This window comes from Mustela nivalis (assembly GCF_964662115.1).
Source record: "Mustela nivalis genome assembly, chromosome: 7".
NCBI classification, from domain to species: Eukaryota; Metazoa; Chordata; class Mammalia; order Carnivora; family Mustelidae; genus Mustela; species Mustela nivalis.
Genome location: NC_139026.1, coordinates 57,678,114 through 57,704,975, shown reverse-complemented (window position 1 = coordinate 57,704,975; position 26,862 = coordinate 57,678,114). Strand labels below are relative to the sequence as shown.

The following is a 26,862-nucleotide window of genomic DNA, read 5'->3' as shown; positions in this document are numbered from 1 at the left end:
CTTTTTTATGAAGCATCACAGACAAGAGTTTTTGAGTGTTGTGCTTGTAACTGCATTTTGTCCATAAGCCCTGTGATTTTTAATGATGTGATTTTTGTATAGCATCATAATCTTTAGGAAAATGTATGTTCATGAAAAGAGAACTGGCTTTACTAATTGCTAACATACAGAGTGTGAACTGATGGCTCTCTCTCTCTCTCTTTCTTTCATTTCCAATCTTCATCTTCCCTCTTTTTTGATTGTGGAAGACACTAAACTGTAGGAGAAACACAGCACAACAGAGCAAAATGCCAAAGGACTTAAAAAAAAAAAGGACATAAATTTACTGGTGGAAATAAATGGATAGCTTCAAAAGCATGTAGAGGCTAAGATGTAAATATAAAAAGCCTGTGGACTCTGGAGTGAAAATATATCTTTACTTTAAATAATAATAATAATAATTATGTTTAACATTTTTTGAGCCTTTACTATGTACTGGGCACTAAGATAAGTGCTCGACATGGATTATGCCATGTAATCCTCATAAAACCCTATAAAGTATGTGATTACTGTATTTTACAGATGAGGAATATGAAACTTAGAAGGGTTAATTATCTTGCCCAAGGTAGATAACTCATAAATATAAATGACAGAGCCAGTTCTACAAGCAAGCCTGACTTCTGAGACTTACCTTTTAGTGGTCTTTCAGAGTGCTTTATAGATGATAAATTAATAACTTCTACAAGTGTTATTTCCTCGACACTTAACTGTGTCTGATTGACATCCCACGCTATTTCAACCCCAGTAATAAATGAAGAAACAAATGTGCCCAGGCTAAAAAATGCACAGATTGTCAGAGGCAGAATAATAACAGAAATTAATTCTAATACCTAATTCAGGTTTTTTTTTTTTTTCTGGAGCTTATACATAAAAAGGAGAAAATTTTGATAATTAACAGTAAGGTGAACTGAGCTGAGTAGGAGAAATGATTGTGTTGGAAACTGGAATAAAAGGGGATGAATTTATAACATTATGTCAGAATTGAAAGGAGGGAGTCTCTAACTGTGGTACAGAGACCTCTAATTCTGTGGTACAGAGACCTCTAACTCTGTGGTACAGAGACCTCTAACTGTGGTACAGAGATCTCTATCTCTGTGGAACAGAGACCTCTAGCTCTGTGGTACAGAGACCTCTAGCTCTGTGGTACAGAGACCTCTGTGTGGTACAGAGACCTCTAACTCTGTGGTACAGAGACCTCTAACTGTGGTACAGAGATCTCTAACTGTGGTACAGAGATCTCTAGCTCTGTGGTACAGAGACCTCTAGCTCTGTGGTACAGAGACCTCTAACTGTGGTACAGAGATCTCTAACTCTGTGGTACAGAGACCTCTAATTGTGGTACAAAGATCTCTAACTCTTGTGGTACAGAGACCTCTAGCTCTGTGGTACACAGACCTCTGACTCTGGTACAGAAAGCCCAATCAGATTCTCATAAAGGAGCTAAAACTAGCACCAATTTCAGGACAGGGTTATAGTATGAGAGAAACCTGAGGTCTTGAGCATAAACTGGTTATACTGTAAATCCTGATTAGTAGTATGCTCAGAAAACAAAACAAAAAAAAACAGAGGGAAGAGAGAAGTGACACTAGATGAAGAATTCCAAAGGCTTTATTCTGGAGGGGTTGGGAGGAGAGAGGCTTTATCTGTACTTCTTTTATTGCATGTCCTGAATCACTTTTTGTTTAGGTGGCCAGTCACCTCATAGAGCTTTACATAAAAACAACTAAACAAGTGTTTAATTGATATTTGTTAAACAGAAATGTTGATAAATAGTAGAGAGAGTAGTTCTTCAGTTGAGTGTTGATTAAAAGCTAAATATTATCCAGGTAATAGGATAAATAAGGGTAGAACCAATGAGTATTTATGTATTTAGAGCAGGGGATTAACAAATTCTGGCCAGTGGGCTGTTTTCTTTCTACAAGCCAAGAATGATTTTTACATTTTTAGTAGGTTATTAAAAACAAAAACAAAAATGAAGAATATCAGCAGAGACCATATGGGACCCACAAACCTCAAATATTTACCACTTGACCCTTTACAGAAATTTTGTCAACACCTGACCTGAAATATTGTCCAAAAAAAAGTTAGACTTATTCTCTGAGGAAATCAGATTTGGTCATGAAACTGTTATTATATTTCATAGAGGGCTACATTTTTGAACTTGTGCCTTTCTTTCCTTCCACATGTGGGAAGGAATTGATATTTACTTTATATATTTTGCTAGGGGATTTGTATACTTTATATTTATTTCTTGTACCCTTGAAAGATATTATAACTACTTTAAAATGAAGAAATGAGGCTCATAGAGGCTTAAGTAATCAAAAGTTTGACACTTAAGAAATAGTGGGATTCATATATATTTCTCTGGTTTCCCAGATAAGAAAATGGTAAAAGTTGAGTATCTATCATTCAGAATTCTGGCTTGAAAATATCTAAATGGTATCATATGTAGACATTTGTAGTAACTTAAGTTAGTATCTAAAAATATAAACAAAACATTTAAATTTTACATACAAAAATTAGAATTGGTTGGAGAATTGTAATTATGAAATTTTCTTTTTTTTTTAAGATTTAAAAAAAATTTATTTATTTGACAGACAGAGGTGACAAGTAGGCAGAGAGGCAGGCAGAGAGAGGAGGAAGCAGAGTCCCCGCTGAGCAGAGAGCCCGAAGCAGGGCTCCATCCCATGAGCTGGGGTCATGACCTGAGCTGAAGGCAGAGGCTTTAACCCACTGAGCCACCCAGGCACCCCTAATTATAAAATTTTCATATGAGGGAAGATCTTCGGTTAAACTGTGGAGTTACAAAGATAAAGAAAAAATTCAGGACTCTTGTTAAAAACTAAAAATAATATTCACCTAAAAGAAAGAGGAGACTTAAAATGTTTTGAGTAGAAAGTAAAAAAATAGGAAGGTTTATTCTGCTTCAGTAGAAAGTGCATCAGACAACAATTTATTTTTGAAAAGCCCATGTTAGACAAATATTAGCCCATATGTTAATTATAAAGCCTTAAGAAGAAGAAGATTTCAAGGTTCTGTGAAATCATATAATGAAGGATCTAATAGTATAGATTGGAAGGTCAGGACAAGACTTCCCAAGAGGGGTCATTTAAGCTGAAATATAGGAGTTAGGCAAAGACAAAGAGGATAATTATTCCAGACAGATAATGATAGGCCTTGAGGATGGTAAGAGCTTAGAATATTCAAAGGAATATCAAAGAAGGTCATTGTATCCCCTGAGAATTCTGAGGACGAGAATTATATCTGCTTTGTTTATCCTTGTATATCCAGCTTCATGCATATAGCATCTGCTGGCACATAGAAAGCCCTTGGCAAGATTTATTGAATGGGCAAAGAATGAATGGACACTTCTCTAGGAAATTCATGGTATAATTGTGAGTACAGCGATTACCCAGATGAAGACTACTACCCTCTCTCTGAAGTCTACCTAATTACATTAAACTACTCAGGTTGTTGGTAATCCAGATTACCCTGGGTCACTTGCAGCTGAGGTGTCCCAAACCTTGGTAACTTCTGTCAAAGTATCTGAATGGAGCTTTGACCTAGAGATAGACTGCACAGAAAAAGCAGGAAAAAAGAACGTGGACTGTTCAAGCTGGATGTGATCCTGAGAAGGAAAGTGAATTTGCGTTATTACAATGTCAGGAATGAATCTGAGGTGGAATGAATGTAGCCACTTTTCTAAAATACAGGATAGTAGAGGAAGGGTGTCCTGTACTAGAACATACAATCCCTGGTTCATGAGTGATCACTGGTGCCCAAATAACACATGAGCATCAGGCTTTTAGGTTTAAGTTAAGAAGTTAAGTACTCAAATACTTATTTGTGGAGAATATTTCTTTGAACTCATATTTGGACTTTTAGATAATTTCACTTAGCGGTTTGAGCACAATGAGGAATTCATAAAGTAGAAAGAATGAGGAGAGGATTGCATATTTGCCAAGTCTGTGAAATAAAGTTATAGCAGCCATGGAAGGACTATTTTTACAAAGTATTGACTATACAATGGAAGTGAAGTAGAGGCTTGCAACAGTCAGGGAAAGAGAGAGGATTACTTTAGGTGGGAAGGTAAATGAGAATTGGACAACAAAGAAAGAAAACATTTTTGAGTTAAAAAAAAAAAAGTAGCCTCTAAGTGGTAAAAACAACATACATAGAATTGCTTGTACAAGGATTTAATGGTGACACTTATATATGCTTTACTTAAGCTTACACTTCAGAGGACTTCCATCTAATGGCATCACATTGTTGGAGGTTTCCTGTGAAGTTTGAGGAATTCCTTACTGGATGTCATAAATCTATTTCCTTACAAAAAGAGTAATACTGGCCAGCAGATGAGGTAGGTATTTACCAAGAGCTCTAAGTTTTGTTTCTGTCATTGAGAAAAAAATGAGAAAACAATTACTGCCCCCCTGCAGTAATATATGGTTTTCAAAGGGTGTGTTTGGCGGGGGGAGGGGTGGTGGTACTGGCATGTGAAAAACTCTTAGGTGTTTATTTTATTTTATTTATGTATTTATTTATTTGAGAGAGAGAGAGAGAGTGTGTGTGCGTGCAATCAAGGGTAGGGGCAGAAGGAGCAGCAGATTCCCAACTGAGCAGGGAGCCTGATGCAGGGCTCAGTCCTAGGACCCTGAGTTCATGACCTGAACTGAAAGCAGACACTTAACTGACTGAGCCACCCAGGTGCCCACTCTTAGGTGTTTATTTTAAACAGATTCTTTCTTGAGTATTGAAATTAGTGACTTAGATATTTGTATGTATTTATACCCTTAGGAATACTGATGTATTTTATTTTGTTCAATGCATGTTTTCCTTAAAGTTTCTATGTCCTTCATATTGTTTAAGAGCTCAATAAAAAAGTGAAAAATGCAGAGAAATTTTAAAGATTCCTTTAACCTGTTTCATAAGTCAAATGATCCTTTTGTAAGGAACATATCTATTCCAGCTTATTTTAAATTTTATAAGTAATTGTATGTATACATTGTCTTATTTTATCCACTCTGTATATTGTGAGATTGTGTGTAGGATAAAATATGGAGACTCCTTTTGACTGGTGAGAAAATGAAGGATCAGTGAGAAATGGCATTTGCAAGAGAGACTGCTAAATAATATGAGAGATGAACCTAAAATTGAGAATTGGTAAAATCTTGATCAGGGCTCTTGGTTTCCCCCCCACAGTTTAATTCACTGTTTTTATAGATTAGGGATTTTGTGTCTTGATCTTTACTAACGTGGAGTATATGATCTAGTTTATTTCAAATTAAAAAATATATACACACACACATTTGTACATATGGATAGGTACATAGACACAAACATAAAACCGTAGGGATAGTTTTAATTTTAATTTTTTTAAAAGATTTTATTTTATTTATTTGACAGAGAGAGATCACAAGTAGGCAGAGAGGCAGAGAGAGAGAGGAGGAAGCAGGCTCCCCGCTGAGCAGAGATCCCGATGCGGGACTCGATCCCAGGACCCTGAGATCATGACCTGAGCCGAAGGCAGTGGCTTAACCCACTGAGCCACCCAGGCGCCCCTAATTTTAATTTTTTAACGTGTGTATTTGCCACAGAAATTCTTTATGCATTCAGTACTCGTCATTGATAGCCTTCACCTTGGACCAGGTAGTCATACTTGATGGGCTTTCAGACATTCAGTTGTCCATTCATTCCTCAGTTATTTTTTTTATTATCATGGTAAAATATACATGATATAAAATTTACCAATTTCATTGTCTTTAAGTATACATCTTCATGAGCTGAAACTGAAGCCACTCAGTAGTAACTACCCATTCTTCCATCCCCATCAGCTTCTGGCAACCACCGTTCTACTTTCTATTCTTAGGAGTTAGACTTCTCTAGGTCTTCATATAAGTGGAATCATACAGTATTTGTCATTCTGTGATTGGTCTGTTTGACTTAGCATAATGGCTTTAAGTTCCTTCCATGTTGTTGCACGCATCTGAATTTCCTTCCTTTTGAAGGCCGAGTGATATTCCATTGTGTATATATGCATTTTGCTTATCTATTTACCTGTCAGTGGACACTTGGATTGCTTCCAGCTTTTTCCGTTGTGAATAATGCTGCTGTGAACATGGAGTCTAAGTATATCTTTAGGTACCTGCTTTCAGTTCTTTTGGGTATATACCCAGGAGTGGAACTATGGGAATATATATGGTAATTCTGTGTTTACGTTTTTGAGGAACACTGCCATAGTTCTCCACAGCAAATGCATAATTAAAAGAATGTTTTTTCACTGACAAACAAAAAACTACCTTCAATTCTCTTACTTTCTGGATTTTTAAAATGGACTTTTCTAAAATAGGATGAATATCGCTTCAACGGATGCCTTACGTAACCTGTAACTCTAGAAAATGTGGGCTGTGTCCTTGTAAATTATTGGTAAACACATTTTAGTTAAACTATCCTCCTCTTTCTCTTTGGAGAACTCAGAAATTATGACATAGGTGAGTCTTAGTTTTTCCAAAAAATATGTAGAGCAAAATACAATTGGGATACTTCACGTAAGAATGAAAGAAACCAATACAATTTTCTTAAAATTAATTAACTTTGATTCCTTATTCAATCTGCCTCCAGCATGCCCCCATAATTATTTTATTAAAAATTGGCAATATGACTTAATCCCACAGTTGATTTACTGGTGGCATAAAAATTAAACCCAAATTTCTGTACATGTTCTATAAGACCACTCATATTCTGGCATCAAGTTTTTCTCAATCACATTATCTTTTTATATAGGCTAGGTTGCAGCCACACTGATTATCCTACTATGCCCTGAAACTCATGTCCTTCCATGTACTACTCTGCATATGCCTAGAATGTTCTCTCACTGCCCCCTTACACCTACTGATTGACATACTGTGTCTTTCACCTGGTTCTACTGTTACCTCTTATATGAAACCTACCAACAATCTACCCGAGGTGGATGCTTCCATAGCACATTGTTCATACCTTGACCATAGCGTTTACTAAGTTGCATTGTAATTACATCTTTGCTAAATTGAATGCTCCTAGGACAGAGCAGTCGTGTTGTTTATATGTCCTTGCTAGGAAGCCCACCACCTGGTAGGTTTAGGCAAAAAAAAAAAAAACTAGATGACTTTAATCATCCTTTCTTAGTCATGTCCTCTCGGTAACTTACTACTGCTCTATTTCTGTACAGATTTCTTACATTAATGGGCACACTGACTTCATAGCTATTCTCACATTACTTTAAATTTTGCCTATCCTAGTAGAAAGTATCTGGTAATTCATACTTATGTCTCCATAATACCATATATTTTTACTTCTAGAAGTGCTTGAAGTTTAAAAGTAGTTCTTAGGGGTGAAAACACTTAATTCAACCTAATAAATTAATTTCCAGTGGTAGAATTTCAATTACTATGTCACTTGGGTAAATGATACACTTTAATAAAGCAGGATAACTCTATCTTGGCCCTAAAATCACCCTGGGCAGGCCAGCTTCCAACAGCACCTGTCCATCTTCAGCACCTCCAGAGTGGTGTTGACCCTGAGGATATTGTATTTCCATAGGCTGCTGCTGTAAGGACTTCACACTCTGGGATAAATTGGCCCTTCTTATACTGCTTTTTAATTATCTGAAGGGCAGAGTGGAGGGGCTTTTTTCAAAGTGCTTATTCTGCCTTATTAACTAACTAGGAACTTTTTTTCAAATGTTTAGAACTAGAAATATGCAGCCATTTGGTATTTAAACTATGTTTTGTGAACCAGGTATAGATATGAGTGAATACTTACTAGCTGAACTGGCATCTTAAAAGATGGTCTTTCTACTGAAAGCAAAATACTGCAAGAATCAGATATTTGAACTCTTTCCAGTCTAGATTACTCAAGAGGAAACAAACAGCAAGATTCAGTTTAATTGCTTGTTATTTTGAAATAGGAAATGTTATGTGTATTTTTCTTCCCCAAGGGCTGTGTCCAGGACAGTATCATTTTGGTGTTTTTGTAGTTCTGTGAGATATTTCCAGTGCTTTAGAAATAAAAAACAAATGAGAAGGACATAAATGTATCTGGAAAGTGCAGTGTTTCAAAGCTTATCTAGGTAATTATTCTTCTAGGTAAAAGACTATATCATCGATGTTATAGTTACATTAGGAGTTAAAAACCAATGTGAGAGGACATAGGAAATTTTGGCACAAATTATGTAAATGAACTGTTTATACAGATATGTATATGTTTGCTTATATGTGTGGGTTGTGTGTGTGTGCTGGAATGCTTACTAGGCACTCTAATGGAAGGCATGTGGTCACACAGCAGAGAAAAAATAAGGGCTCTTGAGTTGGTCTAAAGCCTATTTGAGGCTTTTCTATGTACTAGGTGTCATGGGGCAAAGTACTTCATTGTTCTGTGTCTCAGTTTCCTCATCTGTAAAATTGAGATAATCATTGTACCTACCTCTTAGAGGGGTTGTGATGATCAGTTGAATTAATGTATGCTAAGAACCTATAACAGTGTTTGGCACATATTTAGTGTGCCATATTTAGTAAGCCTTTAATAAGTATCATTTATTCTTTTTGTAAATTATCATTAAATATTGGCTACAGAGTTGATTCGGAGAGGGAAAAGAATTACTTTGAAAAAAAAAATGATTGTTTTGAAGCCAAAGACATCAGTTAATTTTGTGGATTAAAATCATAAGGTTGTTTCTTTATTATTAAGAGATTATGGTATAAAGAGGGATATGTGTACATAGTCAGTGATTTAGTCATTGTAATATACGTGGGATTATTCCTTTTTCTCTGTGTTTAAAAGCTTCCCTTTTATGACCAGATAATATATGTTTATGGAATGGTCTACTTTGAAACTTGGTTGGCTTTGGAAAATACATGTCTTTTTGTCCATTTTGTGTTAGACTTCAATTTTGTCTAATCAGTGTTTGAATGAAATGGCACTTGTATAGACTTCCTTCCAAGAAAAACATTGGGTGTTTCAGGAAGTGGTCTTGATGAGTCAGAGGATAATACTTTTTCCTCTGAGTCAGTTCTGAGCCTCCTTGATATAAATAGGCTTACTTTTATCCAAAGTTCTGCTTTTTAGATCATGTGTTAAAATCATTGATACATGACCACATCAACAATAGTACTTTTATTGGTATTTCCACTCTTACCTAATTGTGATTGTTGAAATTCTGTTAAATAATGTTTTTAAAAAACAGTTCAGTTGTTTCTGTACTTCTAAACTAGTTTTTATTTTGCATCAGTTTTACCTCAAGACTCATTTGTATCAGGTAGTCATGTGTAAATGTCTTTGATCACTACAATTCCAGGTCTTGTCTCTTAGCACACATTTGACTTTAGTACAGCATTTACTTTGCAGAAGATTGTACTAATTTGCCACACCCCAGAATTGTGTCAGAGATACAAAGGAACAAATAGAGTTCTTCTTTGTAACTACATTAAAAAATACTAAACATGATAAATCGTTGTCAAAGGACTAGATACTGTTAATGTCTGGTCTGGGAAGACTAAAATGTAGGTACTAAGAGTAGAATTGAGCAGTTGCTAGAAGGGAGGTATGAAGTGGCAGGAAGAGCATTTAAGATAAGAGCAAAGGCTTGAAGGTGAATCAGTGCAAGATATGCTCAGAAGAGAGTGAGACGAAGGGAAGGTTTATAGGTGTGAGTGCGAGAGAGAATGTGGAGGACTGGAGAAATTACTGAGGACAGAATGTGTTGGGCCTGGAATGGTAAGCAAAGGAAATTTCTGTGTGTGTGGGGGGGGGGGGGGAGAGAAAGAGAGAGAGAGAGAGAGAGAATGTATTTGGTAACATGTTTTTGCTCTGAGGATCTTGTATTTCTCTTGAGTTGTATTTGATTGATTGGAATTGGTTTTTACTTCAGTGAATCTCATTTTAAAAAATCCGTATTTAAAGAAGACCTCTCCGTTTCTATTTCCCTCCCAATATACATTTCCTCAGGAAAATAAAGAACTAAGAGATGTAGCTGTAGGTAATAGATCTTAAGTGAGCCACGTGTGCTTTTTCGTCTCTTCTATCTTCATGGTATGCTCTTTTCACTGTCCCAAGGTACCACAGCACAAACATTGGAGTAAGTTTTGATTGTTTCCAGGAGCTCTGAAATAGCGCCCCCAAACCATTTTTTATTTTCTTGGCAGAAATACTATTATTTTTTTTTAGGAATTGGAAAGTGGTCTTTGGATGCTGGGGAATTACCTTATGTGCAAGCTTGCTCATGCCCTCCAGGGGGTGCAGGGGAGCAGAAGGGCTTTGTTTTCTGAGTCAAGCATTGCCATTTGAGGCTTTGTAAGCTTGGCAAGGGCAGCCAAATCCATGCTGTGGATCACCTGTCCTTTGCCCACTTACATCAGTAGATTATTAGTCGGTCATTTTTCACTTCTTTCTTAAGCGTCTGGGCCTAGATCAGGTGGATTCTTTGATTTTCTGTCTTGGCACCTACCGCTGCTTCTGGAGTAGGGCCACTTTGCTTCATCCTACTTCTTTCACGGCAGGGAAGCAGTCACATGGCTCTTGGCAAAACTAGCCTTCCCCGAGGTGACAACAGTGGCAGTTAAGATTAAGTACCACTCTTGTAAACATATCATATCTCATAAAATTCAAACACTTGTTTCCTAGAGACATTTCCTTCTTAGCATCCCAGAATAGAGCAGCTTTGGTTCTTGGGAGAACAGGGACATTCATCTTAAATCTTATTCTTCCTAGCTAACTGAATTTGGAGGAGTGTGCTACTCTGTGCTGCTATGTGCTGTTCCCAGGGCTTCTTACCAGCTAAACTGTAAAAAAAAAAAAAAATAGATCTGTTTATCTATAGGTATATAGATATATCTATATCTATGTATATTACATGCTTTCTTTATAGGCAGTCTAGGCATGCTTTAGAGGTTTTGAGGGTAACGTATATCAAGTCCTCAAAGTTACCTATGTTAACTCCCCCTGACTTCTCCCCAACACCATGAGAAAATACGATACTTTCTTCCATTTCTCTTTTGTCAGGTGATTCTTAGAGTGAATTTAGTTGACAAGAAGTACACTGAGCCGGTGTGCTAGCCTCTGTGACTGATGTCACCGAACTAATGCACTAGACTTTAGAGCTGCAGAGAACTCCTGGAAATACCTTAATTTCCAGATTAATCAGTACAAATGAACATCCCATGAGTTTAACATGTCCAAGGACCCAGAGTTAGGAATAGTATTGACAAAGCAAGGAATAATATTAACTTTGGTGTTCAGTGTTTTCTAATCTCACAACAAACCTAAATCAAGTTGGCATGCAGGATGTCCCAATGGCAAATCTAGGAACAGAATTTCCTCACACTTGCAGAAAGTGGTTAGATTCCGGTAGGACTGATACTATCAGACAAGGGGCAGAATTGCAAAGGTGAGAGGATATGGTTAGATGAGGATTTTTTTTTTTCCTTTCCATTTGGGAAAAATAAGGAAGGTGGCTGGTGGTAAGTGAAGTCAAGATGGAAAGACAAGAGGAGGGAGATGTGTATTTTACAGTGTGAACGGGGTAACTTAGAGGGATTTGGTCATAGTAGTGGATGGTGCTTGCTGTTTTCCTTGAGTGGCTTCTGTTAGAGGCTGTTGGTGCTAAATATTGTCTGCTTTTAACTCTGACTAACTAAAATAGTTCCTGTTAGTTTTTCTTACTTTTAGAACATAGTTTCATTCTGTTTTTTCTTAAGAAGATTGAGATAAACATCTTAATTTGGCCAAGTAAAAAAAAAAATTGTTGGCATAATGTTTTTCATTCATTGAATACATTTTTACTGAGAACTTACTATGTATTAGGCACTCTGCTTCATACTTTGTGTTCAATAAAATTATTTAGCCCCTGCCCTCAAGAAACTTATAGTCCTGTATACAAACAACAAAAGTAGGAAGTTACTGTAGTATGCTAAGTGCATCTTCATGTTAGTCTCAAATATAATGGGAACACATGAAAGAGGCATCTCTCCATCCTACTTTAAATGGAAATCAGGGAGGACCTCTCTAGATCTGAAGTTTGACTAGGAGCTGTCCAGATGAAGGTGGCAGGGAGATTTTTGGGTGAGAGAATATGCCAGATGGAAGATGTTACTTGACGGCAAGAATCTTCAAAATGATGTATAGTCTGCCTTTGCAAGTATAGGGAGGGTTCAGGGTGGAAGAGTGGTCTGGGATGAAACAGGGGAGGTGGCAGGAAGGCAGAAATGGCGGAAAGGAAGCTTTATTTATTTATTTATTTTTAAAGACTTTATTTATTTATTTGACAGACAGAGATCCAAGTAGGCAGAGAGGCAGGCACAGAGAGAGAGAGGAGGAAACAGTCTCCCTGCTGAGCAGAGAGCCTGGTGCAGGGCTCGATTCCAGGACCCTGAGATCATGACCTGAGCTGATGGCAGAGGCTTAACCCACTGAGCCACCCAGGTGCCCCTAAAGGAAGCTTTAAATGTATAAAAATTTAGATCAGAAAAGAGTACTATGCTAGCTAATTGAATTGGATGCTTTCTGGAGAGTGGTGAGGAATCATTGATTGATTTAAGTATAAGAATAATAAATTTAAGGGGCTCCTGGGTGGCTCAGTGGGTTAAGCTGCTGCCTTCGACTCAGGTCATGATCTCAGGGTCCTGGGATCGAGTCTTGCATCAGGCTTTCTGCTCAGCAGGGAGCCTGCTTCCCTCTCTCTCTCTCTCTCTCTGCCTGCCTCTCTGTCTATTTATGATCTCTCTCTGTCAAATAAATAAATAAAATCTTAAAAAAAATAAATTTAAGTTTTAGGAGGCAATAATATTAGATTGATTCAAATTTTATCACAAGAAGCTTCTGAAATGATTCCAGTTTAGCTCATCAAATGATCACTTAAGGGGCATCTGGGTGGCTGTCCGTTAAGCGTCCAGCTCTTGATTTTGGCTCAGGGTTGTGAGGTTGTGAAATCAGGCTGAGCCCAGCATTGCGCTCTGTGCTAGATGTGGAGCCTGCTTAAGATTCTCTACCTCCCTCTGACCCTCCACCCCCAGCCCCAATTTAAAAAAAAAAATCACTTAATATCCTGGCAGTCCTCTTATTAACAGATTTTTACTGCTTACATGACACAAATATATGGAGTTTAAAAACTACTTTAAGAAATAGTACCAAATATATGGCCAACAGACACATGAAAAAGTGCTCCATATCACTCGGCATCAGGGAAATACAAATCAAAACCACAATGAGATATCACCTCACACCAGTCAGAATGGCTAAAATCAACAAGTCAGGAAATGACAGATGCTGGCAAGGATGCAGGGAATGGGGAACCCTCCTACACTGTTGGTGGGAATGCAAGCTGGTGTAACCACTCTGGAAAACAGCATGGAGGTTCCTCAAAATGTTGAAAATAGAACTGCCCTATGACCCAGCAATTGCACTACTGGGTATTTACCCTAAAGATACAAACGTAGTGATCCGAAGGGGCACGTGCACCCGAATGTTTATAGCAGCAATGTCCACAATAGCCAAACTATGGAAAGAAGCTAGATGTCCATCAACAGATGAATGGATAAAGAAGATGTGGTATATATACACAATGGAATACTGTGCAGCCATCAAAAGAAATGAAATCTTGCCATTTGCAACAACATGGATGGAACTAGAGCGTATCATGCTTAGCGAAATAAGTCAAGCGGAGAAAGACAACTATCATATGATCTCCCTGATATGAGGAAGTGGTAATGCAACATGGGGGCTTAAGAGGGTAGGAGAAGAATAAATGAAACAAGATGGGATTGGGAGGGAGACAAACCATAAGTGACTCTTAATCTCACAAAACAAACTGAGGGTTGCTGGGGGGAGGGGTGTTGGGAGAAGGCGGGTGGGGTTATGGACATTGGGGAGGGTATGTGCTTTGGTGAGTGCTGTGAAGTGTGTAAACCTGGCAATTCATAGACCTGTACCCCTGGGGATAAAAATATATGTTTATAAAAAATAAAAAATTAATAAAAAAAAGAAAAAATGAAAGCATACAATATAAAATAAAAGAAATAGTACCAAATATTAAAAAAAATGTTTTATCAGAAATAATCATGTATTCTCTTATAGTGTAATATATTGAAATGAGTTTGCTGAGTTTAAGCTATGCTGATGCTTAGTTTAGTAGCTTCAGGAAAACTTAACTCCTTTCCTCATCAAATTCAGTAAAAATATGTAAAATTGTGTTAGGAAAATCAGCAAAGGTTTTTTTAAGTTGATTTGTTGAAATTTCTGAGAAAATATATTTTCCAAAGAAGTTGGAGGAAAATCACCCACTGTATATACTTCTGCTTTATAGAGATAAAATGGATTATTTCTACATTTTCATAGAGCCTTTTTTATTACCTTATAGCCGAACCCTGAAACAGTTCATATGTTACCATGTTTGTAAAAACATTTGCTATCTGAAAGTTGAATATAAAAGTCAATTCTAGTTTTATTGATTGCTATTATACAATTGGAAATGTGTTCCCATAGAGAAATACTCTGTTATAGGCATAGATTTTGCTGATCACAAGTCAAGGTGATACCATGACCTTTTGGAATTTTGTAATCATTTGAAACTCTAGGTTGCATCCTGATTTTGTCTTGCCTTTACTTCATAAGCATTCAAAGTCATTCCTTTTCTTTCTTCTTTATAAGTTACACTGTTAGTTCTTTTCTGTACAAATGCATGTACTCTTATTATAATAAATTTATTGCAACACAAAAAATTCTTTTAGTTCTGTTTAGATGCTATGTGATCATGTGATTTTGGGCAAAAACCAACTCTCTGAACATTGTTTTCTTCTGTATAGCAAAGTGGTTAGATTTTATTCCATATTTACTCCCTATTAGCTCTTTGACATTGGGAATTTGATTAAAGTCAGTCCCTAGCTTAGTTCATCTGTAAAGTGAGGCTAGTAATGGTCTTTACCTCATCAGGTGGTTGTGACAAATATATTTAAAGCACTTAGAATTGTGCCTGGCATATAGTGCTATCTAAATGGCAGCTCCTGCTCCTCCTCCTCCATTGCTGTTAGCACTTATAGTGGTAGTTCAGTTCTCTTAGTGCATTGATTTTATAAAACAGTTGGTTTAAAATGGTAGACTGCAATTATGCCAGCTAAATTCCACCTAGTTTATTTAATACAGAGCTGGAATTAATTGGGGAACTATTTAGAATTGCTAAACTTGTTCTTCTTATGAACAACACATTTCAACTAAATCAGGTCATGCTTCTCCCCCAGTTTTACTTATCTCAGTCTATGGACTATTCTAGTAGCTTAGAGATGGGAAAGATGGGAAAGGAAGAAAATGCAAATGTGGCATTACTAGTGCTTGTGCTAATTCCCTCTTCAAATTTCCTCTTCCCTTTGACTTGCAATAGCCTACTTACCCAAACAAATCTATCTTAACTTCCCAAACAAAAATCCATACAATATGATCCTTGAGCATGAAGGTATTTGGTGATTCTCCCTTCCTCTGCTGATCCAAGCACCTCTTTTTATCTTATTAATTTAATATATAGAGTTCTGTTTGCTCTATTACATTTCCAGGTGCTCAAATCTAGGAATGTAATTTCCGGAAAAACCAACCTTTCTTTCTTTCTTTCTTTCTCTCTCTCTCTCTCTCTCTCTTTCTTTCTTTCTTTCTAGTTGACACTGGCCCCAAAAAGGACTTGTTGCCGTAAAAAAGTTCCATTTCTTTCCAAGTGGATAGTACGTCACTTGTTTTTCTCTCACTTCCTGATCCCTCAAATTCAGATTCTTAAACTTCTTAAAATTCTAAAGTTAACATTTTATAGGTTTTACTGTCTTATTTTTTTATTTCTCTTTCCTACTTTCTTTCAGTTTATTTTGCTTAAATTCAGGTTGTTAATAGGATAAAAAGAAATTATCCTTATTCAGAATTATTTGTACATAGATTTCTTTGCTCACAGAACACTGTTTCTGTGCATCAGTCTTAAAACATTGAAGGCACTTTTAAAAAATGCATCAGCTCTTTGTTTCAGTGGTTCACTAATTATCCTGGATTTTATTATTATTTTTTAAAGGTCTTATTTATTTATTATCAGACAGAGATCACAAGTAGGCAGAGAGGCAGTCAGAGAGAGAGGAAGGGAAGCAGGCTCACCGCTAAGCAGAGAGCCCAATGCGGGGCTCGGTCCCAGGACCCTGGGATCATGACCTGAGCCGAAGCAGAGGCCTTAACCCACTGAGCCACCCAGGCGCCCCTATCCTGGAGTTTAAATGAGGAAACCCTGAAATAACATTTTCAGCATGAATCTCTTAATCCTATAGTTTTTAGACGTTCATTGCTAGATGTGACTGAGTCTGACTTTATATCTTATAGATATACCTTTTCTATTCTTTTCCTTCTAAGCCATTAACAGAAACTGTAATATTTATTATCATTCATGTTGGCTTTCTCACTAGACTGTGAGCTCCATGAAAGTGGGAACCATGTCTGCCAACTGGGCCCTCGATATCTAGAGCTTTCCTGTCTAGTATGATAGCCATTGGCCAAATGTGGCTATTTATCTTTAAGTATAAACTAATTTAAATTTAATTAACAACAACAACAACAACAAAAACAACTCCATGCCCAGTGTGGAGCCCAACATGGGTTGAGAACTCATGACCCTGAAATCAAGACCTGAGCTGAGATCGAGTTGGGTGCTTAACCAACTGAGCCACCCAGGTACCCCTAAACTAATTTAAACTTAATAAATTAAAATTACAGTTTTTCAATGATACTAGCCACACTTCAAGTGTTCAACACTTGTGCTTAGCTACTGTATTGGATATTGATGATATCACACATGTTCAGCATCACAGGAGGTTTTATTTAACAGTGCCCATCTAGATCACTGATGGGCAAATAATGGTTACATAGTAAATGTTTGTTGAATGAGTGAATGATTGAATAAATTAGTACCGGTATTGGCTGGTGACGATTACTATTGAATGGATCTTATTTGAATTTACGAAGGTCATTTTGGCTTTTAATTAATCAGTGTTGACATATCCCTAACCAATTTAAAAATACTGGATTTATCAATAGTTAAAGGGAAGCATGTGATAGTTAAAAACATGACTTGGTATACCTTAGCCATGGTACGTAGTTGTCATGGCCAAGTCGTCTTTACTTATAGCTTTTGTAAGTCCCAGATTCCTCATTAACACAGGATAATGATGAGGCAGAAGGGAAGGGAGACTAAAGAGACAAGCTGACCAAAGTAAAGCCATTTTGGTTTTAGGCTGACCCTTAACCTAAAAATGAGTATCATAAACAGAATCACAAGATTCAACTCATGGAAAATTATGAGACTCCCTTCCCTCCAGGAATAAAAGCTACAAAAGGTGGACATTCTTAAAAATGCTTACTGTGGGTAATTCCCTAACCCTAAGACAGTGGAATAACTAACCACCTAATGTAAGTGATAAATCCAAAGTTAGAGTAAGCCCCTCCCTATAGGTTAGCTAATTAAAAAAAATAAATAAACAAAAAAAAAACCCCAAAAAACCTAATAAGATCCTTCATTAGAAGTGAAGTGGGGGTCCTCTTTCTTATGTGGGAGGAGAGACCACTTCTTTGTGAGGTAGCTCCATTCTTCTGTACTTAATAAATCTTTGTCCTTTTTCTCTAAAATACTTCCTCTTGAATTCTTCCTCCCACAAACCCAGGAACCCTCTTGGTGAGGGGTCTTGGACTGTCCCGTATAAGTAAGCTCTTACAACCTCGTAAGCTGGATAAGAATTAAGTAAGATAATGTATGTAAAGTGCTTGCACAGTAACTCACACACTAAAATGTTTAATAAATTATCTTTTTTTTTACAGTAGCAAACAGAAATATGTCTAGATTTATCCCAGTTCATGGGTAATTTGAGGCTTATGAAGAACTGTGCTCCTATTTTTGAGTGCTTCTGTTGTTAGAATATAGTAGACATTTTTCAAGGTTAGTATTATACATAGCCAAAGCTTATATTTACTGCCTTTAAATATGAAATTTAGTAGTGTCAATTATAAATTTTTTCCCATTGGACTTAAAGTTTTATCTTCTTTAATTTTTATTTATTATTATTATTTAAAGATTTTATTTATTTATTTGACAGAGAGAGAGATCACAAGTAGGCAGAGAGGCAGGCAGAGAGAGAGGGGGAAGCAGGCTCCCCACTGAGCAGAGAGCCTGACATGGGGCTCAATCCCACGACCCTGAGATCATGACTTGAACCGAAGGCAAAGGCTTAACCCACCGAGCCACCCAGAGGCCCCTCTTCTTTAATTTTTATGACTATGTAAATATCTAACCTCCTAATAAAAGAGTTTCACACTACATTTATGAGCAACTTGATTTTAAAACTAATGCAGATATCTCTGATTTCTCTTTTGGGAAGCTGACAAAGAATTCATTCCCACCTGTATTCACTAAATAAGGCTTCTTGGGGTGCCTGGGTGGCTCAGTTGGTTGGGCATCTGGCTCTTGCTCTTGATTTTTTTCTCAGGTCATAAACTCAGGGTCATGGGCTTGAGCCCCAGTCTGGCTTTGTGGTCAGCAAGGAGTCTTCTTGAGATTCTCTTCCTCTGTTCCTTCTCCCACACACCTTCTCTCTCTTTCTCATAGATAAGCAAATCTTTTTAAAAAATAAGTAAATAGGACTTCTCTTTGGAAAAAAAAAATCTGAATAATTTAAATCACTGATTATTTATCTAAGTTTCACTTAGTCATCTAACTCTATTGGGCATTTAAAGGTATGACTTAATTTCTAGAAAAACAGTTAAGGCATTTTTAAAATTAACAATAATCCCTGATTTAGTTGAGGGATATTGCCTCACTTTTAAACACTATAATTGTTGTTTCTTTCCTGGGATTTGAAAATAGCATTTGTTGTTATATATAACAACAGGTAGTTAAACACACACTACCAAAATATCAGCTGACTTTATGTTAGGTAAATTTTCTTCATTTTTGTGTTGCTTTCCCTCTGGCTATCCTAGTCTTTTTGTTTTTAGTATAAACTTGTGCTCATATTTCATAGTCCATCTTAACCTCTCAAGTTCATAGTGGAGGTGACTTGAATTTTTCTCTTAAGGTTTTCATTAATAAATATTTACCAGTGTTTGACAATGAAAATATGTCACAGGAAAAGGCAGATCAAACACAGATTTATTCCACTCCTTCCAAAACAGTGACAGTAAGGGGATTCATAACCTGTAGAAACCCAGTGAGATAAAGTGACTCTGGAAAGCCCATGGGTGATGGTAACTGGCCTACAAGTATTAAGAAGCTGGAACCTGAGCTGCTTAGGGAGAGACACTTCAGAATCTTAGAAAGACTTGACAATGAGAGTGACATGAAAGCAATGGTAAGTGTGTTTAAAGTGAACTTAGACCTCAGATGCCTCCCCACACTCGAACAACAGTGGAAGTCAGTTCTCTGGAGAATGTGAGCTAGAGAACTCTTGAGTGGGGGATACCAAGGTACAGAAGGAGGGTAGGAAATTAAATGAAACACTAAGTAGTGTGATGCCCCCAGTGCACATTCTCCTATTTATCTCTAAAAATTTGGCAGTCAGTTTTATATTCTCCACATACTCAGTTGGAAGATGCTTCTTTGAAGAATCTGATGCTTCTGTGCAAAAGACCTGTGGATACTAATGGTTGGTGGTCTCCCAGTGGAATAGCCCAAGGAGACCGTTCCACAGTGAAGCCTACCTTTCGGCAATCCCCACTCACCTACACAGACTTTCTAATTGGTCTTTTAGTGTTTCGTCTTCAGTGTGAATGGTAACCAATGATCGCTAGACATTTAAAGAAATTTGGAGACCAACACAAGCCTGGAGAAAACAAAGAAATTGACAGCAGTAGACACAATGGAAGAAGGAGAATATTATCTTCAATATTTTCAGGAAGATCAAAGAATATACTGCAATCTGGAATTAAAAACAAGTATTACTTTTTAAGAAAGGCATAAAAATGTGCTCCTGGAAATTGAAAATTGATAGAAGATTTGAAAAATTTAAAATGATTTTTTTGGAGATGAAGTTAAGGAAGCCACTCAAAAAATAGAACAGAAACACCAGGAAATGACAAACAAATGCGAAAAGGCAATAACATTAGAGACTCAGTCCTCAGAATAGAACAGTAGAATTCTTTAGAAAGGCAGAGTTTTAGAAGAGTGTCGTGAAGAAATGCTCAAAGAAAGAACTCAAGAAAATTTCTTAGAATTTAAGGACAGTGATTTTCAAATTTGAAAAGACTTCTTGAGTTTCTAATATATATTGAATTTTTTAAAAACAGCTATAGCAGTATATTCATGAAATTTCAGAAAAATCAGGGGGAAAAAAGTGAAGGTTCCCAAACTCCAGAACTGCAGAAAGAAAAAAAAAAAAATAGGTCACTGAGAAACAGAATGGCACCTAACATCTCAGCAGCGACACTGAAAACAGATTAATGGCTTCAAAATTCTGGGGCAAAAATAATTTGCAGTATAGATCTGGAAACCAAGACAAACTACTGGTCCTCTGTGAAGGTTGAATTAAACATGTTTCAGTTATGTAAAGCTTTAGAAATTAGCTTTGGTACCCTCTGAAGTATGTGCCCTCCCAAAAGAAAAAAGTAAAAGTAAAGAAGAGGGAGTTATGGGATCCAGGAAACAAGGATCTGAGGAGGAAATGAAAGTAATGGATAGGATAGTGTTGATTTGGATACCACGGTGAACACTGTGCATGAGGCAATGCACAGAGATCAGGGAGAGATGCCTGCAGAAAGACAGAAATGAAAGTGGAATAGATTATGTTTAAATGCATTGAAAGGAAGCTTCACTCCTGGCGCAGAGGGAAGGGATGACATTAATGGAAAGGAAGGAAAACTAAGGTTTGAAGGTAAGATGATTATTCTAAAGATAAGAGATTATACAAAGAAAGAAATGTAATCTTAATATTTATTGTGAATAGCAATTAAACAGACAATGGTTAGTAAACATGGATTTTTGGTCCAGCAAAATTTGATGTAAATTAAGTTTGCCCCCTGTGAAAGGCAGTGCTGTTTTAGCTCCCTCATTACTTTCTACCTCTTAAATTATTCTTCAGTAACTCTGAACTGCTGGTGGTTTCCTAAATGTACCATGCTGACTCTTGTCTTTGCTCTTCTCAGCTTACTCAGCCCATGCATCACAGCCTGAAGGAAGGCTTTTATTAACTGAATGCCCTCCCATGCCCCCCACCAAGCATAAGGTGCCCACTTTGCATTTCTCTCTTTCTCCTTGCCACATAGAACTAAATGATCGTGATGATGGCTGCCTCCCCTCCTCTTCTATACATTTCTAAAGATCTTTATGTTGCCTTCTTTGATTCAACCCTTCTTTGGGGGAGATTTTCTTTTCTAGACCCACTCCTAATCTAACTTTCCTTAAACTTGATACTATGCTGTCCTAACACTGCTTGTAATGTGCTTTTTCCCTAAATATAGCTTTTCTTTCTCCCTTTCTTTCTTTCTTTCTTTCTTTCTTTCTTTCTTAACCTAAAATTTCCAAATAAGATGGGAAAGTTTTCAAGGAAGATTTTGTTAGGATTTGTTTTCTTAGGAGCAGTACTGACTGATGATCAGTTATTTTTATATTCAGCCAAATGTAGATAATTACTGGAATTGATCTTTGTTTTGTTTTGACTGCTCTTTGTCAAATCACTTTCTCACAGCATATTGGGACTGCCTCTGTTTTTGAAGATAAGTGAAGAGTAGTATTTTGAAAGGAGTCCATTTTTATCTTTATCAACAAAATGTTAAGCAGTGTGGAATAATAGGAAAAAGGGTTAGTTAATGATTGAAGAATTTTACCTTATTAACCCAAGTCATCAACTTTCGGTTGACTTATAAAGTTATGGATGTTAAATCTGATACATCTGCCCCCATATAACCATTATGCTCACATTTGTATCTCTAAAACCATATCTTGAGAAAAATAGAACAAATTGAAATAATGAGTAATTATTGATATGATACCTCTGTGTCCTCTTACCAGAATAACCAATGTTTGAGTAGTATGTCAGACAAAAAGAAATGAGCTTGAGATGAAAAGTAGCATCTTTTAATAAAAATATCTGGGAAACAATTTGAGGGTGATATATATTATAAGACAGTAGAAAGCTTTATTTAACCTTCCTGTAAACAGAATTGCAGGGGCGCCTGGGTGGCTCAGTGGGTTAAAGCCTCCGCCTTCGGCTCAGGTCATGATCCCAGGACCTGGGATCTAGCCCCACATCAGGCTCTCTGCTCAGCAGGGAGCCTGCTTCCTCCTCTCTCTCTGCCTGCTTTTCTGCCTCCTTGTGATCTCTGTCTGTCAAATAAATAAATAAAATCTTTAAAAAGAAAATAAACAGAGTTGCATTGCTTAATGTTTTATATAGTTTAGAAATTAAACATTTCTTACTTATAACCATGAAGGGATGTATTTATGATTTAGAAACGCAGGATGACTTGAGTGTAATCATTTCTTTAAGGTGACATTCGCCACTCTGTAGGTTGTAACCATTTACGGTAACAATAAGTTGTACAGTTTGTAAAACCGTAAATCGACCTGAGGAGCTGTACTAAAAATGCAGAGTAAAGCACCAGCAGTGTTTTGTTTACCTCTTCATGTCCTTTGCTCGAGGTAAGACAGAGAAAGGTAATCATGTGGCAACAGGGTAGTTAAATATTAAAATGTTATATCTCATCCGTGGGTTAAAACTCTTCTTACTGTACCTGTAAGGTTTTATGATTTACTATTTTTAGAGGCCATTTAATACATCATAATAAAATTTGAATTCCAGAGTTTTCATTTCATTAAAGATGATTTAAGAACATAGTTTTCCTTCTACCAGGTTGGGTCGTGTCTGGCCCACATACTCTATCTGTTTGCCTTTGTAAAATAAGTTGAAATGTAAAAATTTAGCTTGTGGTACTACTATGGAAAAACACTGTCTCATAATAAAAATACTCTGTGAGTATTTCCTCAGTAGCTTTTGTTTTGCACTAGTCAGTGACACAAACTTTCATTTTGGAGCCTTTCCAAAAGGTTCATAGAATGTCAATGAATACTAACCCTTAAGGCTAATTTTCAAAAAATAGAGATTTGAAAAAAAAAAAAATTACTTGGGGGGGAGGGAAGAGGTGAGTTAGGTGAGATGGTTTTCTTTACTTCTTTTTCCCAAATGTTGTTCCCTGATACGTGTTTGGTTGAGAACTGATCTGGCAGGAAAAGCTGTACTTTTATTCTTATTTTGGAAGAAAATGCCCACAGGGAATATTCTTCTACCTCTTCTGAGAATCTGCACTCAACAGCTTTTTGCTTCTGGGAAGATCTGAACTTCTTAGATAATGTTTACTTTTTAAAATTCCTTTTGTCTTTTGGTGGTGTTAGCCAAGGTTTTGTGTTAAAGGCTATGATCTCTCTTATGCCTCAATTTCTCTCTTTCTCTCTCTCACTCAACACTGTGCTGTACCCAGTGCAGAATGGAAGCCTAATTCAGATCTCATCTGAACCACCTGAAATAGGAGTTTAGCAGGGGATGAACAATCAAGAGTTTTTATTTGATGAATCAGATCTTCTCTTGTACAGTTTTCTATCATTTCTGTTAACTAAAAAATAGAATAAATAGGAAGATAGTGGAAAAATGCACAAATCTCCCATACAGAAGAATTCTAAATAATTCCTGCAGACATTCCCTCTCTAAGAAGTGGAGCTTAACTCTCCACCATGTAAGCGTGGACTACATATAGTGACTTCTTCTAAACAGGTCTGTAGAGTGGTGGGGAGGGAGGTCACTTAATAATGGGGAGACATGACACATGCTGCTTTAGTCAGTGAGCAAGGTTAGCATAAGCAGTGTTGTCATAGCTAACAACATGGACTTTGGATATGATGTGGTTAGAGTGGCACATATCTTTATGGTCTTCTTCCTCCAAGCCTTTAACTCCATCTTAATCATGAGAAAAACTTCAAACAAATCCCAGTTGTGAGGTATCCTATAGTATATCAAAATTCAGTACTCCTCAAAAGGCAGTCAGGGTCATTACTGCAGGTTGAATTGTGTCCCCCAAAAAGATATGCTCAAGTCCTCCCACTCTGTACATAAGAATGTGACCGCATTTGGACAGGGTCTTTGCCAGTGAATCCTAATGTGGTGTCCTTACGAGAAGAAGGAAATTTGGAGATAGATAGACTCCCAAAGGAGGCCATATGAAGACAGAGCAGAGATTTGAGTGATGCATCTACAAGCCAAGGAAAGCCAGAGATTACCAGCAACCATCAGAAGTTAGAAGAGACAAGGAAGATTCCTTCCCTACAGCCTTCAGAGAGAGCTTAGCTTCATTTAGGACTTCAAGCCTCCACAACTATGAGAGAATAAGTTTCTGTTGTTCAAAGCCACCCAATTTGTGATACTTTGTTATGGAAGCCCTAGAAAACTAATATAGTCTTCAAAAACAAGGGGCGTATGAGAAATGGTCATAGTGGAGAGGAGCCTAATGAAACATGAGTTCTAAATGCAATGTGGTATTATGGACAGGATCCTGGACCAGAAAAAAGCATTACATAAAAAAGTGAAGTAAGTCTGAATAAAGTATTGGTTTTAATTAATAATAAAATATTGACATTCTTCATTAATTGTCACAAATACATCATGCTAATGCAAAATGTTAACAATAAGGAGATAGGGTGCAGATTATGTAAGAACTTTATGTTCTATTTTCACAACTTTTCTGTAAATATGAAGTGCCTCAAAAATAGAAAAGTTGATTACAAGAAAATGTAAAAACCCCAAATTTAGTTGTAATTTTAATGAGCCCTCTATGATATGTGATGGAGTAGATGACAGTCTGTTTTAGGGGTATGGCCATGCTGATCAGGCACTGAGGGCTGTGTTTGCTGATTAATTATGTCACAGAATGATTAAATCAGGAACTTCCACTGATAAAGTATATACTCCTTTAAATGTCAGTTTATTGCAGCAGTCATTATATAAGGCTAAGTATAAGTCCATTATGAATTATGGAAATAATACAATCAGGGAGATAAACATTTTGATAAAAGATTTTTTTCAAGCCTATGTAGACAAGGTATATATAAAAAAGGAAAACTCATACCTAAATAAGTATGTGGAGATTTTGGTTAAAATTCCTCATGTCATTTATGAAATTTAATGGACACTTTGCTGAGAAACAGTTCAACAGCCAATCCTACCACCATTTCTCCCAGAACTCAACCCCAAGGTATGCTTTAGTGGGATAGGGGATAGGGAGCCTGGTAATGAAGAAGGGTTAAGACAGTTTCTTCTCTCTCTGAATTTTGTTCCCTGTCCTACCGTATTTTTATTTTTGTTGGAGGATTCCAGCTAAATTGGAGACTTATTTCTCCCTTCGTTTAATATGTATTTAATTATAATGGAAGAAATGCAAATGATCCAGGTAAATATATGAGTATCACGTGCTAAAGCACTCGGAAGACTTACTTTTATACACTTGACCCATGAACAACATGAGGTAGTTAGGGGCACCGGACCCCTCACAGTCAAAAACTATCACATAGCACTTTTGATTTCCTTTTATTAGCTGATTGTAGCTTTGACTTACCTATTAGTAGTGATCATTGACCGGAAGTGTCCTTGATAACATAAACAGTTGATAAATACGTATTTTATATATGTATTATGTACTCTATGCAGTACAATAGGGTAAGCTAGAAAAAAATGTTATTAAGAACATCATAAGGAGAGAAAATCCATTTACAGTACTGTACTGGAGTTACCGAGATAAATCTGCATCTAAGTGAACCCATGTGTTTCCGGTTCTAGCTTCTTGTGTTACCACCTGGACAGGTGTCTTAACTTATTTGAGACTGACAGCTCACCTACAAAATGGAGCTAAGGCTATTCTAAGGATGCAATGAGATGAGGTTTCTAAAATGTCCTATGAAGTGGGGCTCATCAAATGTCATTTTCTTTCCCCCTTTTTGTTCTCTGCTTATGATTATATCTGATAAAGAAACAGAATGTTACTCTTTTTTTATGATTTTATTTATTTGAGAGAGAAGAGTGAGTGAGTGAGCAAGAGTGTGAGCATGGGAGGGGGGGGAGCTGGCGCTATGAGGCAGAGGGAGAAGCAGAAACCCCCACCCACCAGAAGCCCAGCGGGGTGGGTGATCCCAGGACCCTGGGATGATGGCCTGAGCGAAAAACAGATGCTTAGCTGACTGAGCCACCCAGGCACCCAGATAGCATGTTCCTCTCTAGTCATTCATGGATCTAGATGAATTTTAAAATTTCAAAGGCACATGCAAATGGCATGTACTCTCTTGAGCTCAATGTCATCATCTATAAAATGAGAATGGAAAATAGTACTTCATCAAAAATTAATGTGTCTATTAAACAGGGTAAGGGCTAGAAAACATTTCGCACAATACTTGGTACAGGTTAAAATGTCAATAAATAACAATAGTTGTTTTTAAAATCAGCATGTTTTCCCAGATCAGTAAAGTATCAACCGTGTTCTTTTTTTTTTTTTTTTTTTTTTTATCATTCTGTAATAGTTCTATTTTGCTATTTTCACTCTAAGTACGCAGCCTTAGAGAATGACAGCCGGTCAAATTTTCAGAGGCTACTATACCAGTCAGTTATTCTAAACTCTTTTATGCTAAATATGAACATCTTCCCAGTACTACTCTTAAGTCTGATCTCATTTATCTTCCTCTTTAAGAACTGCATAGCTTGTTTTAAATAGCTGAGACACCTGTGATACACTAGCGAGTTTGCTTCGAGGTACTCTGTTAAT

The 26,862-nt window shown here is 36.9% G+C and overlaps 1 protein-coding gene across 10 annotated transcripts in view; it reads left to right on the top strand.

The window, feature by feature from the left end:
• Positions 1–26,862, top strand: part of EPS8 (EGFR pathway substrate 8, signaling adaptor) — a 183,571-nt gene that overhangs the window by 86,017 nt on the left and 70,692 nt on the right. Inside the window, exon 2 of one of the 10 annotated variants that reach the window (XM_082742388.1) lies at positions 4,269–4,399. The exons of 7 other annotated variants lie outside the window; for them this stretch is intronic. Coding sequence is in view for 1 of the 3 variants with exons in the window: in XM_082742381.1 (XP_082598507.1) it covers positions 9,787–9,789 (3 nt within the window). In the remaining 2 variants the exon portion in view is untranslated. Of the gene's footprint in view, positions 1–4,268; positions 4,400–9,766; positions 9,790–20,781; positions 20,940–26,862 lie in introns of those variants that run through there. 2 more of the 10 variants (XM_082742381.1, XM_082742389.1) reach the window with 2 other exon arrangements.